Source organism: Chrysochloris asiatica, unplaced genomic scaffold (genome assembly GCF_000296735.1).
Source record: "Chrysochloris asiatica unplaced genomic scaffold, ChrAsi1.0 scaffold00336, whole genome shotgun sequence".
In the NCBI taxonomy this organism is placed as follows: Eukaryota; Metazoa; Chordata; class Mammalia; order Afrosoricida; family Chrysochloridae; genus Chrysochloris; species Chrysochloris asiatica.
Window position 1 is genome coordinate 1,097,617 of NW_006408854.1, and position 18,487 is coordinate 1,116,103.

At 35.0% G+C, this 18,487-nt stretch overlaps 1 protein-coding gene across 1 annotated transcript in view; it reads left to right on the plus strand.

The window, feature by feature from the left end:
- GPR98 (G protein-coupled receptor 98) overlaps positions 1–18,487 on the plus strand; it is a 962,819-nt gene that overhangs the window by 135,853 nt on the left and 808,479 nt on the right. Inside the window, 8 exon segments of the mRNA XM_006875701.1 lie at positions 268–512; positions 2,336–2,517; positions 3,705–4,516; positions 6,380–6,589; positions 14,677–14,807; positions 16,365–16,464; positions 16,889–17,068; positions 17,878–18,041. Of these exon segments, the coding sequence (XP_006875763.1) occupies positions 268–512; positions 2,336–2,517; positions 3,705–4,516; positions 6,380–6,589; positions 14,677–14,807; positions 16,365–16,464; positions 16,889–17,068; positions 17,878–18,041 (2,024 nt within the window).

Here is an 18,487-nt window from a genome sequence, read left to right on the forward strand (position 1 = left end):
GTCCAATTAGTCACAGAAGTCACTGGACCCACTTTACTTGTGTCGGGTATGTGCCTGGCTCCTGTGGGCATCCAAGTTCATTTTTTTTTTTGCATCTATTGTAATGAAAAACAATTTGGAAATTCTGGCAGGTTTAACAGATTGGTATCACAGTACATTATTCTGATTTTGTGGGAACATAGAGGGGAAAAGACTCAGCTTCAGGATGGCTTTGTGCTTGACTCCGTTGCACTTTGTATTTGAAATGAACTCTGCTTTGCCCTTTAGGTTTTCAGATTACTAAACTTATTGTAGAGGAACCTGAGTTTAACTCAATGAAGGTAAACCTGCCAATAATTCGAAATTCTGGGACAATTGGCAATGTTACTGTTCAGTGGGTTGCCACCATTAATGGACAGCTTGCTACTGGTGACCTGCGAGTTGTCTCAGGTAATGTGACCTTTGCCCCTGGGGAAACCATTCAAACCTTGTTGTTAGAGGTCCTGGCTGACGACGTTCCGGAGATTCAAGAGGTGAGAGGAATGGCTAGTATAGAATGACTCTGTAAAACATGCTTAATCTTATAATGACTAGAACAGATGACTATTATCATAGTATTTTTTGAGAGAGTGTCAAATTATTTCTGTGAGAATGTTAAAAACATCAATACATCCAATAGCATAAAATATAATATTATATTACACAGTAAAATGATACATATATAATAGTATAAATGAGAATATTGTATACATAGATCATGTATAATGCCAGTTTACCAGTATATATGTATATATATTGCACAGCTGTATTGTAGTTTTCAACATTTTGGCTACAGTTTTGTGATGTTTTATATAAACTCTGCATTTGCTTCTTTTTATTCATTTTGGTTTTAGAGTGAGTCATTCAGTCTTAATTGATTCTCTAGGCATTCATTTCTTTATTATTTATTGAGAATTTATAGCATGTTATTGGGTTATTGGAGTCCTGGTGTGGCTCTGTAGGATAAGTACTGGACTGCTAACCAAAAATATGTCAGTGGTTCAAACCCACTAGCTGCTCCTAGAAAACCCTCTATGGGTTTGCATGAGTCAGAACTGACCTTGATGGCACATAGCAACAACATTGAGTTATTGAGAATTATCTATATGGAAAATACCATGTTAGATACATTTTGCTGTTACCTATTTTTGTGATAGAGGCAAAATGACCAAAACCAAAAATACTCTCAAGAAAGTTATTTTTCACTAACATATGCTGGCTGAAGATAATTTTGCTTTATGAAATTTAGGTATCATTAAGGCCTAGACATAATAAAATGAGTCCTGATGTGATACTGTAGGATCAGCACTGGACCAGTAACAACAAGATATCATAAAATAACTTTTAATAACATTTATTCCTGTATGTTATTAAAATTTTATAAGTGAAAAGCCGTGTAATTTATTTTGAATGCCAATTGTCATTATTTTCTAAAAATATTAAGGCATTAGCTAGTACAGGCAAGTTGATTTCTTTCTCTCTAAATTGAGATGGAACTATGGTGCTTTATTTTTTATTTAAATTTTGTTAGAGACTTTTCACTTAAGAAAATAAGAAAATCAAGAATAAGATTTACTTGTTGTAATTGTTTTTAAGTGCTTTCAAGTAGGTTCTGACCCACAGCGACCTTATATAAGGTTTCCAAGGAGCAGCTGTGGGCTTGAACCACCAAACTTGTGGTTCAAACTGACCTTGCAGTCCAGTGCATTCACCCACAGTGCCACACCAGGACTCCAATAGATGATCTATTAATCCCTAAAGAAAAGAAAGGTATAGAACATATATGTCGTATTATTAAAATGAAAAGTATAAACAGGTTTTAATAGCATTTCATGGGATTATGTAACTGAATACTAAAGAATTTAAACAGTTTATGTTTCTTATGTATGTTGTTGTTGTTAAGTGCCATCGAGTCAATTTGGACTCATAGCTACCCTCTATAGGGTTTCCAAGAAGCAACTGGTGGGTTTCAACTGCCAACTTTGTGGTTAGCAGTTAACAAGCCAGTGCTGATCTACAGCACCACACCAGACCTGTTTCTTACTTATAAAATCATATTATTAATAATTGGTGATCAATTCTGCTATTTCATGCTGGACTTGACAATATCATTTGGGAATTAAAAAAACAAAAAGATAACAGAATTCTTCCACACACTCACACACACACAATGTAATTTGGACATTTCCTTGAGTTTATATTGCATTCAATTTTACTTTTATACTTGTATGGATATGTTTGAATTTTTTTTCTGTATCATTATTATTCTAATTTCAGAATTGGGATGCTGTTAAGGAAGTTTTCACTGTATTTTTAGGTAATCCAAGTGCAACTAGCTGATGCCTCTGGTGGAGGTACTATTGGGGTAGATCGAGTGGCTAATATTATTATTCCTGCCAATGATAATCCTTATGGTACAGTAGCCTTTGTTCAGCCAGTTTATCGTGTTCAAGAACCTCTGGAAAGAAGTGCCTGGGCTAACATAACTGTCAGGCGAAGGTATATGAGCTAGATCTCGGGGAGTGATGGGAATTGTGGGGTTCTGGGGAGGGATCTCTTATACAATTGCACATTTTAGGATTGGGGGTTTTCCACCTTGTAATGTAAATTATTTTGTAGGTTATTATAATCTGTTAATTGAATTATGTCTACTGCTATAAAGAAGCCATCATATATATTTTACAAGTTATTGAGGCCCTGATGACTCAACAGTTAAGCTGGGTTCAGACCTACCCAGCACCTCCATGGAAGAAAGGGCTGACAGTCTTCTTCCATCAACATTGGTAATGCTGTTATATAATATAAGTAATTCTGACTTACAACATCCTTATATTAAAGAGTCGAAAGGCTATGATCTTTATGGGAGCAGTTTGCCTGGTCTGTTCTTCTGTGGAGTCGCTGGTGGATTCAAACCATCAACCTTTTGATTAGCAGCCAAGAATGCTTAATTAATTTGCCAACAGAGCTCTTTAAGTGCATATGATAGCTTAGAAAATTCTATGGGCAGTTCTGTTCTATTAAATGCGGTCACTACAAGTCAAAATAGATGCAAGGACACCCAACAACAACAACATTAATAGTGAAATGGGTAATTGATTATACCATCATCAGATGGATATACCATTATTGGAGTTCCTAACCCCAGCAATTTATCTGTGATTTGTTAGAATTAAAGCTTAACTACAACAAGCCCCTAAATTAAAGACCACTCCGATGCTATGTGACATGGTTGATTTTTAGGTTCTTCTTTTTCCCTCCATTTCTCTTGTAAGGCAGCATAATGTTCACTGAGCTTCTTCAGAAATAGAAAATATAGGTTCTTAGGACCTTCTGGCCAGTGATTATATTCCTTTATATAACAATATTATTGTTACTTTGTTTTAGTAATGAAAATTAGGTTGCTTTTCTAATTCTATTTGACATTTCTGAGTTGAATACTGATTGAACATTCTGCAAGGTATTTTCATAACTTGATTAAAAGTTAAATATTGTTTGAATGAAAGCAATACTGAAAAGCAAGCTTTCCTTACATGAGAAAACAAATATTGAAAGACAAGAAACATGGTGGAGATTCTACTAGTGTTTTAAAAAGAAAGTGGAAACCACAGTCAACATTTCTCTTCTGTGTTTGCAAGACACATATTCCTTTGAGTGCTTAACCTGTTTTTTGTCACTCCATGTTTTAGCGGAGGGCATTTTGGTCGGCTGTTGTTGTTCTACAGTACTTCTGATATTGATGTAGTGGCTCTTGCTGTTGAGGAAGGTCAAGATTTACTGTTCTACTATGAATCGCCAATTGAAGGCATACCAGACCCGCTTTGGAGAACCTGGGTGAATGTCTCTGCAGTGGGGGAACCCCAGTATACCTGTGCCACTTTGTGCCTCAAAGAACACGCTTGCTTAGCGTTTTCATTTTTCAGTGCTTTTGATGGTCCTGAGTGCTTTTGGATGACATCATGGATTACCCCAACTGGTAACAACTCAGACTTCAGGACTTACAGGAAAAACATGACCAGGGTGGCATCTCTTTTTAGCAGTCAGGCTGTAGCTGGTAGTGACTATGAGCCTGTGACTAGGCACTGGGCCATAATGCTGGAAGGTGACGAATTTGCAAATCTCACGGTTTCTATTCTTCCTGATGATTTCCCAGAGATGGATGAGAGTTTCCTAATTTCCCTTCTTGAAGTTCATCTCATGAATATCACAGCCAGTTTTAATAATCAGCCAACCGTCGGACGGCCAAATACTTCTACAGTTGTCATAGCATTAAACGGTGATGCCTTTGGAGTGTTTGTGATCTACAGTATTAGTCCTAACACATCAGAAGATGGTTTATATGTGGAAGTTCAGGAGCAGCCACAAACCACTGTGGACTTGATGATCCACAGGACGGGAGGCAGCATAGGTCAAGTGACAGTTGAATGGCGTGCTATTGGTGGAACAGCTATCGAAGGTTTAGATTTTATTGGTGCTGGAGACATTCTGACTTTTGCTGAAGGTGAGTGATGATTTTAAATGGGTTCCAGTTCTTCCTGGCAAAATTATCATAGCGAATTATTAGGATAATGTTCATAAGAATTTCTTATTATGCTTTCTGGCATAGGTATAAAAGTTTAATATGGTTCTGGAAATATAGAAGTTAGTTTGTTAGTGGTTGACAAAAAATATGTAGGCTGGTATGGCCCTAAATATGTATTTTAGTTTGCTAAAAAGATCAGAGTTTTCAGGAAATGTATGAATTTTAACTTTTTTTCAGATTGAAAAAGTCAAGTGTATTTAAAAGCCTCAGATTATATAGCAGAATAAAAGAATTATTCATAATACCATATCTTAGAGTGATTCTTTATATCTGTTTTAATATTTCTATGCAAATACTTTTTTTTTTTTTTTTTTTTAGAAACAGTGATTGGGGCCAGGCTGCATATGTACTTTTTGAAACATCTAATAAGCATTACTTTTAAAGTAATCTTTTAAAAAGCATGAAACATTCATATAATGGTTATTTCCTAGTAAATGATTTCAGGAATAGTGGAATCTGATATACTTGATGGGGCAGGGTAGTAATTGGATACATTTCTCCTAATTTCAAAGGAAATAGTGCAGATTTAATTAAGAGGGAGTAGAGATGAAAATTTAAAGTCAGATTCTCCTATAGCTTTGGCGACTACACAAAAAAGTTACTAATGTATTGTTGTTGTTAAGTGCCATTGAGTTGAATTTGACTCATAGCAATCCTGTACAGGATTTCTGAGGAGCAGTTGGTGGGTTTGAACTGCCAACCTTTTAGTTCACAGTCCAATAGTACCACAGCAGGAGTCCATATAAAGTATCAGTATTATGTAATCATTGTTACATTGAATTGTAATTTTAGCATTATATAAAATAGATCATATTTTATAGCTAACCTAGATTCTTAGACAAGGCATACTATCTGGAGGCAAATCTTGACACTTGACACTGCTGAATTGATGGAAAAACACAAGGGTCATGTTGTTGTTGTTAAGTGCTGTCGAGTTAATTCTGACTTATAGTGACCCTGTATAGGGTTTCTGAGGAGTGACTGGTGAGTTTGAACCTCTGAGCTTGCTGTTCAAAGCGACTTTACAGTCCAGTGCATTAGTCCACAGCGTCATACCAGGACCCGGCAAGGATCACTAGAGTCCTTGTATTCAAGTCCCCTTTTTCTTTTGCCCTGACTTTTTCTTCTCTTCTTTCATCCTCTTTCCAGAAAAGAGAGAGCTATTAAATGTGAAAATCATATGCTGAACTCCTTAGGAAACATTGAGTTTAGGGTTGTTTAGTGGGGTTCTAGACCAAATTGACAAGTAGACTGCTTAGTCCTTGTCACTTATCACATCTCCTTGTGAATTCCTCTTCTGATCTATCCTCTTTGCCCCACATCATCAAAGTAGGGTTAATGCTGTCAATTAAGTATCCAAAGGCCCAATCATTTAATCTCTTTTGCTCAGAATTTGCTTTGCTAAAGAGAGCTGTTTCTAAACAGAAGTTGTTTTAGAAGCTCTGCCTTAACTAGCACATTGTTCTTGGAAAAAGACCAGAAAGTAAAGCAATGATTCTTTGAAGTTTCTTTAACTTATGCAAAATTCATGATGCTGTTTTCTCCAATTGGTCCATGGTGATGACATTTTACTGGTTTGTAGACATAATGATATACAGATTTGTATGCAAATGATATATAAATTTACCTGCAAAATTTTGCTTATAGTGGTGCTTGTATTTATCATGCCATGGAACTATGATAAATAATGTACTTCAATATGTTTACCTAAAAATTTTAACTTTTGTGAAGGCTCATTGTGATTTGGTTACTTTAGTTTCTATTCTGTTCATATTTTTATAGGTGAAACCAAAAAGACAGTAATTTTAACCATTTTGGATGACTCTGAGCCAGAGGATGATGAAAGCATCATAGTTAGCTTGGTGTACACTGAAGGAGGAAGTAGAATCTTGCCCAGCTCCAACACTGTTAGTGTGAACATTTTGGCCAATGATAATGTGGCTGGGATTGTTAGCTTTCAGACAGCTTCCAGATCTGTCATAGGTCATGAAGGTGAGTTCCTCTTTCTGTTCAATATACTTACTCTCTTTTCCGTGGATGTTATTATTTGTGTAGTCTTTTAAAGCTTCCAGTGTTTTTTTCCTGTCATTATTTTGTTGAGCTGTGCTTGTTAACTTGCATTGAATTGACCTAGAAGAGAGTTATACAGTGACATGCTTAATTAGAATTGGGAGCCTTGCATACTGGTATTTGTGTTCAAGCTTGCTGTGCCCTATGAAATTGATTTTATAGAAGTTAGTCACACCTGGATTCTTCAGCTTTCTAATCTGTTTAATGGTGGGAAATATTACTCACTTCACAGGTTTTTTTGTGAGGATTAAGTGAATTAATGAATATAAAATGCTTAGTGTAGTCCCTGGCAAGAATAGTATATATCAATGGTTGTTGTTATTAAGAGCTGTTGAGTCAGCTCCAACTCGTAGTGACCCTGTAAAGGGTTTCCAGGGAGCAACTGGTGAGTTTGAACTGCCAACATTGCAGTTCAGACCAACCTTGCAGTCTAGTGCATTATCCTGCAGCTCCTTGTCAATGGTAGCTGCTATTATTAAACAGTGAAACATTGGCTTCCTGTAAAAAGAAATAGTAATTTATAACCAGTGATTACTCTTGCCTGGGGTTGATTTATATAGTCTGTATTTTTTTAATCAAGAAAGTTTCAAACTAGCTAAAATGTACATAGGCATTTTATTTTTCCATAAAAACCAGTTATTTTTAAATCTTTTCTAATATTTTATGTCACACATAGGATTTTGTACATATAGACCAATTTTGTTAGTTTAAAACATTCTAGCAGGGTTTTTCTGAGTTTGAATAAACCTATTTTGAAATAATGCAGGTATTTATAGACTGTGTTTCACTACATAGAATGTGCTTAGAATTCACATATAATAATTTTGCCTCTTAGTGTTCATATGTAAAAGGGATATAAAGCAACTACTTTCACTTCCATTTCACAGATGAGAAAACTGAGACACAGAGCAATTAGTGACTTCACAAGATCATATAGCTAGTTGGTGGCTGTGTTGGAAATTGAGTGTATTTTCATGCACATTACCTTTCACCTTACAGTCCTCCCAACTTGCATGCTTAGTTAACATATACAAATGTCAGAGCCATTTCCCAACACTACTTTTTAAAATGATTTATAAATAGCATGTTGTTATAATAATAGTGAGTACATGTGACTAACAAGTTGCCATAAGTCCACTCTAAAGATAGATCATCAACTGTCAAAAAATTATTTATAACATAATGCAAGTAAAAAGTCTTGACAGGAGAAGTTGTTCTTAGTAGTAATGACAAGGACAATAACATTTAATGAGGTTTTTTGTGTGTAAGATATTATACATCCATTATTTCAGTTAATTTTAGTAATAGTCCTGTGAAGTGAGTTTGTAATAGTATAAACCCAGACTTTCATAAAAGGAAACTGATGTTTTAGAGAATAAATAACATGTAGTTAATCAGATGTGGTGCTTTAACCCTGCTTGAATTCAAAGCACATGCCACAGGGTACTTTGTGAGATCAGACTTTATTTTTCTTGTATTTGTATCCTCTGTAGAACCTAACAGTGTAGAGGAAGTTTGGTAAATATTTGAAGTGATTTGAGTTGAAAGAATACTAGATTTCAATTGAAACAATAAAATCGATGTGAGAGAGGGAAATTGCTGAGAGATAACTCTACCTCAGGTTAGAGACATGGAAACTGGATTTGTAGGCATAATAGTTGAAATCAAAACTTTGAATAAGACCTTTTGGGAAGAGGATGAAAAGCAAGTTATTAAGGATAGAGAAATGGGGAACACCAGAATAAGATCCTGCGCAAGAAAGAAGACCTGAGAGAAGAAAGAAAAGATTGATGCAGATGGTGAAGAGAGACTAAGGAGAGAATCTGTTTTCATTAGTTACCAGAAGAAGAAAATAAGTCGTTTGTCTAATACCAACATGCCAACAAGTGGGACTAGAAAACAAAAATAAAAACATAGTGATATTTTTATGAATATTACAACTGTAGAGGAATTCAGAAAATTTGGCAATGAATATTGGTGAAGTTGCACAACATGGTTGATGTAATTGGTGTCTTTGAATTGTACACATGAAAAATGTTGAATTGGCAAAGCTGTGTTATTTATATTTTTATATTTATGTTTTTAAAAAAGAGTATTGGGGTTTGAAAACAGTATTTAAGGGTGACAAAAGGACTTAGAGACCTCCTAGTTTTTTTACTCAAGATGTGCTTCTCGGATCCTTCCTAGCCTGTGAAGTGTTTACTTATCTTCTGTGACAAAACAAGTTGCCATATTGCAATGATTTTTTAAGAGACGTTTGTAATAATTTAGTTTTGCTGTGATATCCAAAAGCACTACCAATGGGCTTATATTTTGTAAGTCCCTTTTGCTATTTAATAGCTTTATTTAATTAATTTTATTTCATTGATTTATTTAATGCTATGCTGTTGTTGTTTAGTCCTGTCAAGTAAATTCAGTCATAGCGACCCTGCATAGGGTTTCCAAGGAGTGGCAGGTGAGCTTGAACTGCCGACCTTGTGGTTCAATCTAACCTTGCAGTACAGCACATTAACCTGCAGCGCCACACCAGGACTCCATTTAATGCTATAAATCTGTTTTTATTGAATGGATTGGGGTAAAAGTAAACCAAACCAAAACCAAAACCAAAAATAACCTTACCGCATAAAAGTCTGAGAAGCACTGCCTTAGGAAAGCTGCTAATTGTTAGTGATGCAAGCACGGAAAATGGGAGAAAATAGAATAGAAAGGAATATTTTAAAGTTATTTTTGATTTGTTGGAGAAATATATGAAAGAAAGCAATGTAGAGGAAGGAAACAAAGGGTTAGTGGCATGGAGGATATAAATAAGATCAAGGGCTATAATAGATTAGACTTAAGAAAGGTTTTAGAGCAAGACTAAGTGTGTGATTTCTAGCAGTATAGTGGACTTCTTTAAGAATAGAAGATAATTTGGATGGCCAGGATCAATTTAAAGGGATTTTAACTTTAAGGCAGCTAATGTTGGGAAAGGAGTCTTGGTGTGGTTCTGCAGGATAAGCTACTTTGACTACTAACTGCAAGGTTAGTGGTTCAAAACCACCAGCCACTCCCTGGAAACCCTATACAGGGTTACTATGAGTTGAAACTGCCTTAAAGGCACTTACATCAATGGTATTGAGAAAGTGCATCCTGTGGGAGCCTGGGGGATGATGGGATAGAAGTTTCTGAATTCAAGTTTCTCTTGTTGAGTACTATGCATCTCAGAGAAACTGCTGACCCGGGCACTCATACTTTCCTTGACTTGGATAAATGTAACTTGAAAACCATATTTGGTCTCTTTAGTTTCCAACAGTTAAATATGAGAGGACTTCAAAAAAGCAGTGAGAAATTCTGTTATCTTTTAATTCCATTTTTCTAAGAAATTTTTGAAGCCCCCTTCTATCTATGAAATGCAAAGAAGGAAAAGGATGTTTAATCCAACTGTGTTGCTGGTTATAAAAATCTGTTTAGCCAGTCAATCTATGAGCAAGTTTAGTATAAGAAGTAAAACACAAAATTGTTTTATTACACCATGAGCATTTCCTAGATTTTCATATTTTCTAAATGAAAATTTGGAGGCATTTCTATTTCTCCTCTACTTTTCTTTCCTTTTACTTCTAAGCCTTTTCCTAAAGATTGATTTTTTTTTTTCAAAAGTTTAAATTGAATTTAAGAATCCATTATTTTTTTCCTGTGTGTTCTTTGTATTACAGTGAAATTACATATAGAAATGTGTATTAAGCATGATATACCAAAGTGAATTAATGAAAACTTCATGGTGACTCTTCAGACAACTGTTAAATGAATGGGGTAGAAAAAATCATACTGTGTGGGCATCTAACAATGTTAACATTGCTTTTGATCTAGTGTTTTTATGGGATTAGATTTAAACCATGGACTATGCTGAACTTCTGGCTCTGGAATGTATTTTTGATTCATGGGAAGCAATTGCCTTAGTGTATAACATTTATTGAATTCTGTAGAATCCTATTTCTATGTTTCTGTCCTAAAGCAATTGTAGAGATGCCCAGTGGTAAATAATGCTTTCTTTCCAATGTAATGGACAGAATTTAGAAATATGAGAAAATGGATCTTGCTATGGTTGCAAACTATGTATAAATCTGTATTAGATGTTTCACTCGATTACTCAACTCGGCAGCCTCATAATCGTCACGTCATGCTCAATGGATGTAAAAGTTTTCTGTTTCTTAGAGACAGCATGAATCTTCTTTAGGCAAAAATTTTAACAAGAAATGTGGTTCTTTTAAAAACAAAAGATAGAACTGCTATATTGGAAACACTCAACTGTTTTTAACTGTTCATATTGATGGTTTATGTGTAACATTATTCATCTTCTTATAATTTTTCACTCACATTCTTTTTTTGTAGAGTGCAGTCAGTTTGGATGATAGGCAGTGAACCTATTAAATAAGTTTCCTGTATTTTAGTCTTTCATTATTCTTATGCACATTATTGTTGTTGTTGTTATGTGTACAATGTGGTTGATATTTAATCTTTAAAAGATATCTGCTTTGTTTTGGGAATAAGTGGACAAAAACCTCAAGTTTGTTAGTATACATCTTAAATTAGGCTAGCTCTTGACCCTGTAGGACAGCTTTTCTGTTACAGAGTTGAAATGTATCGCCACCACGTTTTCGTGGACTCCGTTAGCTTCGTACTAAGATGATCTTCTAGTAATGTAGACTGCTTGGTAGGCCAGGGTCGCCATTTCATTCTCAAACTGGGTAAACTCTAGATGGCTTTTGTTGCCTGGAAACTGTTTGTTACATGAAAATTAGATCGTTTCCATCTCTGGGACATTCCTTTTGTCCTTCCCCTTTGGTTTAGATGACTAAGTGCATGTTTCTAAAATTTCCCTTTTCCCTCCAACATCCAGATAGATAGACATAGACTTCTGTTTTTCCCCTGAAAGCATGTTAAATGCACCTGTTTTTTTTCTAGTTGTTGTGTGCCATCGAGTCAGTATGTTCTTTATATTGCTGAGAAATTACATATAGAAATGTATACTATGCCTGATTTACTTAAATGAATGATTGAAAACTTCATGGTGATTCTTCAGACAATGGCTAAATGAATGGGGTTTAAAAAAATCATACTGTATAGGACCCTATGTAAAGGGTTTACTGTGTGTAGCCCTAAGGAGTGGCTAGTGGGTTTAAATTGCCAACCTTGCAGTTAGCAGTCTAGTGATTATCCTAAAGCTCCACACCAGGGTCCTAGTAGTCTGTCTTAAACAAGCAATCAGTATCTGCACTTAGATTATTATTATTATTTTAAATCACACAACTCTTGCTAACGAGACAATAACTTTGCAGTAGGTTTGTGTGATTGTTTACCTCAGGAGCCCTGGTGCTGCAGGGGTTAAGTAGTTGGCTGTATACCAATAGATTGGTGGATTAAACCCACAAGCCGGTGCATGGAGAAAAGATATAGCAGTTGGTTTCTGTAAAGATTGGAACCCTGTGGAGCAGTTCTACTTTGTCTGTTGTGGTCACTATGGGTCTGAATCGACATGACGAAAATGTGTTTGGTTGGGCATTTTCTTGTTTTGTTTATTTCCCTTGTGTTCGCGCATGTGTGTGTATCATACTTCAAATTGTGTTTCTCCTACTATTTTCTCCGAGGTACCGCCATAGCAACTTGCTAAATTTTCAAAGGTGATTTTAAGTGGTGTTGTTATGTGTTATGTGCTGTGGAATCGGTTCCGACTCATAGTGACCCTGAACAGGGTTTCCGAGGCTGTGAATCTTTACGGGAGGAGAAAGCCTCATCTTTCTCCCGCGGAACAGCTGGTAGTTTCGAACTGCTGATCTTGCAGTTTGCAGCCCGATTCGTAACCACTACGCTACCAGAGCTCCTTTAAGTGATATTAAACTTTGATTATTTTCATTTTAAACAATAGTAAGTTGGAATCCCGGTATGGTGCTGTAGGATAAGCACTGGACTGTTAGCCACAATGTTGGCAGTTCAAACCCACCAGTTGCTCCTTGGAAACTGTGCAGGGTCGCTGTGAGTCAGAACTAACTTCACGGCACTTAACAGAAGTTTGTAGGATGATTTTATTTTTTTCTCTCAAGCATTTACTTTTTATTTTCATCTTTTCATTGGGTATTTATTATATAGTTCTATGTGTAACCTTATAAACATTATGTTTTATATAGAATTGCAATTACGGGTTCTCCTTCAACATAGATCTTTATTGACCTACACTTTGTTTCATGTCACTGACCTCTCATTGCATATTTAGCATGTGATCAAACAAGCTTACATAATTTTCTTTTTGATCTATTGGTTTTATGATTTTTGAAGAAATTTGAAAACCATAAATTCATAAACTCTAAGGCTCTCTACGTTTTTCATGAATAAACCCTTATTTAGTACAAGTTTGCTCTATAATAAATTCTACATGCCATATAATAGGCATCTAGGATTTTGTAGTAGTGCTATACGAGGTACACAAATATAAAAAATTTAAAATGGTATGCTAGCAATTATTGCTAATAATACACAGTCTTCCATTCATATTGTAAGCTTTGGAAAATCTAGTTCCCAGTAAGAAATCCCTGTATGTTTTTCCAACAAACAAACACAAGACACAGTCTAGTAATGCAGTGGTTGCCTAATGTTTTCTATGTATGAGGTCATTTAAAAATGTATACACTGAACATTGAGGTGATTCAGGCAATCTTAATTGGGAATCTTTTGGATGCCTTTGATTTCTTTTATTCTCCAATCTACTAAAACAGTGCATGAAATCGAAATTGTGCATGCTTAAGGTTCATAAGAAAAACATTCTGTTGTTTTAGAAATTGTAATTAAGGTAGTCTCTAAATTAACTTATTCATGCTCTTTTTATTTAAGAATTCATTTTTTATATTAGAATGATTTGTTCAGTTTTGTCATCAGAAAATTAAAAATTGTGGTAGTTTCAAAAAAGTTTGATAGAGATATTTCTATTACATTGTTATATTTCTATTCTTGTTTAAAAAGTGTTAGATGAAAGTATTTATAGACACAAAACATAATTCTTAATTAAAAGGGTTTTAAAATGAATATTTGTAGTTTCTACTATATATTTATACAACAAACTTTGAATAAGGATGTGTATTTTTCAATCCTTTTAGATGTCATACCATTCATCTTTTCATAATAAAAATTATATTTTATCACATAGTTCAATATAAAATTATGTTTTATCACATAGTTCAAAGTATATTTTAATTGTCTTCATTATCATATAAGACTTGTAAATTGAGCACATTTTCAACAAGTCATATGACCATTGATTATATCCTTAGGAACTTAGTTTGTATTTTTAGCAATTTAAAAGAAATAATTGCCATGATTTTCTTCAGCTTTACCAAGCATAAGGATAAATGCCAGAAATGAAAACTATCTAAAATATTTCAATTATCCAAGACGGATAACTGAAACTTTGGTGAAATTATATAGGTTGATGTATAGATTTGACACCTTTCCTTTATATTTCTTTTTATAAAACAAAATCATTGACGGTATATGTAAGTTACAAATTAAAGAAATGTGATTTTCAGGTATTTGCAAGCATTTTAATGCATGCATTGTGTAAAATCACATTGCATATCAGTGTAAGGAATTTGTGTCCTTTTGAGCAGTGAAGGAAAAATTTAATTGTGCAATACTAGCTTTGACCATGAGGATTTTATTATTTTTCTTTAACTTACAGAACATTCATGTTCTGGTGCATGTGTTGGAGTGTATCTATGTTTGTGTTTCCCATTTTAGCATGTGCTTTTGTAACCCTTACATATTGAACTTCCAGAAGTTCTACTAAATGGAAGCATTTAGAAGTGGAATCCCTGTGCCAATAAACAAAAAGCATGTATAAAGCTTTTAGAAAATTTAAAACAGAGACGATATTCCTAGAAAAGGTGCTATAAGAATTGCATGTTTGTGATTTGGGTTTTGTTTATTTCAAACTTAAGTTCTTTTTCATCAAGCATTTATCAATCTACACATTTCACTTCCAGGAGAAATTTTGCAATTCCATGTGATAAGAACGCCCCCAGGTCGAGGAAATGTTACTATTAAATGGAAAATCATTGGGCAACAATTAGAACTTAATTTTGCTAACTTCACTGGACAGCTTTTCTTTTCTGAGGTAATACCACAAAAAATCTTTATCACAGATATCTAGAGGAAACATTATATTTTAAAGAAGAAGAAAATAAAATTATCATTATGTATTGAAAGATTAAAGGAGACAGATGAGAAACTGATTACTTAGAAATTTAAAGAAAGAAAGAACATTACTCATAAAGACCTTCTTAGGAAGGGGTTTGTTTGTCTTTACAATGCTTTGGTAGATCTCTTTGAAGGAAAAAAGTGTCAAGTTTGTACAGTGAAACCTGTGAGAGTCAGAACCCATGGGGACTGTCTTGTTTTTACAGGTCTTGCAAGCTTTCAACTACTGACAGTGCAGTTCTATCGCTCTGTTAGTGGAAAGTATTTGAGTGTTCCTTCCCTAACAGATATCCTCCTACACTGGTGGTTGTGTGCCACAGAGTCAGTTCTGACTCATAGTGATCCCATATAGGGTTTCCAAGGCTGTAAATCTTTACAGAAGCAGAAAGTCTCAATCTTTCTCCTGTGGAATGGCTGTTTAGAGCTACTGACCTTGAGGGTAACAGCCTGATTGTAACCACTGTCTACTTTAAGCCTGGTTTCCTATTAATCAGTGGTTTTATTGTAGCTATTTTTCAAACCACATAACTCTTAATTTAAATGAAAATGTGTTTATGCAAAAATAACGTCACAAAACTATCCCTCTCAAATCACTTTCTACTCAGCTAGGTCAAATGATTCACGGCAATGGCCACACAGAACTCAGACACCATCCTCACTGTGGTGGGGTTTACTAGGGAAGTCAGCAGGTTACATTTCAGGGTCAGAAATGCTCAGGGAATGTTCTTCCAGTCAGGTCGACAGCCTCTCCTCAGCTATCCCCATAGGCAGGCCTCTTACTGCCTGGCCATTTTTACAAAGCTCTTTTAAGGCTGCTGATAAATGCCCACAGGACTCACCAGTCCACCATAAGATACTTGACTCTATCTCTGTTGACCAGCAAACATAGCTCCACCAATTAAGTGCCTGGAGGCACCCCAGTCTGCAAGTAAGGTTCCAGCTCAAATTCACTAAGCTTTACTTGCTCCATGGTCTGGGAATTACCCTCTGTCTTGTGTTCTGCTTCTTGGTTCTGCTATTACTGCTCTTCTGTCACTCCTTTAGTATCACAGCTTTCTGTCCCTGGGTTGAGGAAGTTCAATGTGCAGGAATCTCTGCGTCCAAAGGACACAGTCCACTTCTGGCTCTTCTTCTTTGATGGTAGTTAGATGCCCTCTCCTGCTTCTGAGGTGGCTCATTTGACACATGTTACAGTTCCAGGTTGGTACAATCACAATGAACTCTTGTTAACCATACACTGAATCATATCATCCTGTCAGCATCTTTTCCAACCTTCTCTCACCCAGATCCAGCAGAGCAAAAAAAAAATATATATATTGTTTAGTGGGAGTTAAAGACTATGGCTACAAATACATTAAATACTTTACTACATTTAAGTTCAGATACTAAATTTTTAAAGGTCAATATAAGCAGCAAGTTAGTGTTCAGTAGTAATAATAAATAGATGGGATGGATTTATTTCTGTTTGACATAGGGGTCACTGAATCAGACAATACTTGTGCATTTGTTGGATGACAACATTCCAGAGGAGAAAGAAGTATACCAAGTAATCCTGTATGACATCAAGACAGAAGGTAATTTAGAATTTAGTTTCATTTTTAAAAATTTAATATTCTTTTCTTAAAAAAAGTTTCTATCTCTATTTAATAAACAACTGCAATTAGAAAAATATTATTTTAAATACTGCATGTCTCATGTAAATGCTATGTTAAAAATCAGGTTATTTAAAAAATAAATACTTTTATTTATGGTATTACAAAAATCCTATTAAACTATTAGTAAATATTTCCTTGTGAAACAAAATATATTTCCAAAGGTAGATCTTTATTCAAAAATTAATTTTTTATCATCAAACAAATATACATAACATAAAATATATGATTATGTAGAAAAATAAAAGTACTTTCTGGTTCCTATAACAGTAGTTGAATTTTAAGTATGTAGAAGCTAACGTTATATCATTGTCAGATATCGTGACCTGGTTCCTGACATTTTTAGGAGTTCCACCAGCAGGAATGGCTTTGCTTGATACTCAAGGATATGGGGCTGTGCTCACAGTGGAGGCCAGTGATGAACCACATGGAGTTTTGAATTTTGCTCTTTCATCAAGATTCATTTCAGTAGAAGAGGCTAATGTAACCATTCAGCTTTTCATCGACAGGAAATTTGGATCTTTAGGTTTGTGTTACTAGATTGACTGAAGTTGTTCTGACTGTGTTCTAGATTGACTGAAGTTTCTAGGTAGGTGATATTGAACATTTTATATGGGTGAGTGAAACTTATTGCTGAAATAAATCAAATCACAGGAAAAAAAATGAAATTGATTAGTTGGGGATAGGACTTCATTGCTGTATAGATTAAAGGAATTATCTCGTTACAATAGATATATCTTTGTATGTTGTTGTTGTTAAATGTTGAGCAAGTTCCAACTCATAGTGACCCTGTATAAGGTTTGTGAGGAGCACCTGTTAGGTTTAAACTGCCAACCTTGTGGTTTGCCCAGTCTAGTGCTGATCCTACAGTGCCACACCAGGAGTGTATATTTATGTATAATAATCATAAACGTTCAGCAGCCTCTGACTATCTGTGGGCCCATTCCTGTAGACTGGGCTAAGCTAGGGGATTATTCCTGACTTGTGTCACTCATTCTTCTCAGAGCAACAGAGGCTTGAGACAGCAGGTAAACACCTACAAAACCTCCAAGACATACGCTCAGAGTTAATATATTTTCACATTTACCTTGTACTATTTATTGACCAAAACAAGCATGGCTAAACTCAAGAGTCTAGAAGTATTCTCTGTCCGCAGTGGTCAACCATGGAGCTGTTATATGGTAAGGCCTTGGATATAGGAAGGTGTGAGCAACTGGGCAAGTAATAAATACATTCCTCATAATTAATTGTTTTTAGGAAAGCCCAAAACTGCACAGTGTAATATTATTTTAGAAGTTTAATTAGGTATATCTTTTTTTCAATCAATTCAATTAGGAGTTATCAATGTTACATATAGTACAGTTTCTGGAATGCTGAGTCTAAAAAACCAAACGGAAGGAAACCTGGCAGACCCAGAAGTGGATTTTGTGCCAATAGTTGGCTTTCTAATTTTACAAGAAGGGGAAACATCAGCAGCCCTCAACATTACCATACTAGAGGTAAAACTTTTAGATTATTACTACATTAGAAATTGATGGAATATTCTACTTGTAACATATTATGCTGTTGTGTCTTTAGGTGACATCGAGTCAGTTCCGACTTAAGCAACCCTTTATAGTTGTTCTGAGACTATAAATCTTTATGGCAGCAGAAAGTCTCATTTTTCTCCCTGGGAGCAGCTGACCGGTTTGAACTGCTGACTGGTGGTTAGCAGTTCAGTGGTTTCCACCAGCACTTCCTGTAACATATAAACAACAACATGTAGCAACAGGCATCTGATGCCTTTGTACTTTAAGACATTAAATTTTATATAGACTGTACTTGCGTGATATTTTCAGTTTTTTTTCTTTTTTAAAATATTACTCAATTTTCAGAATATGATACTGAATTATTATCATGTATTATCTTTAGAAACCTGATGAATTCATTTTTTATTTGTTCCTCT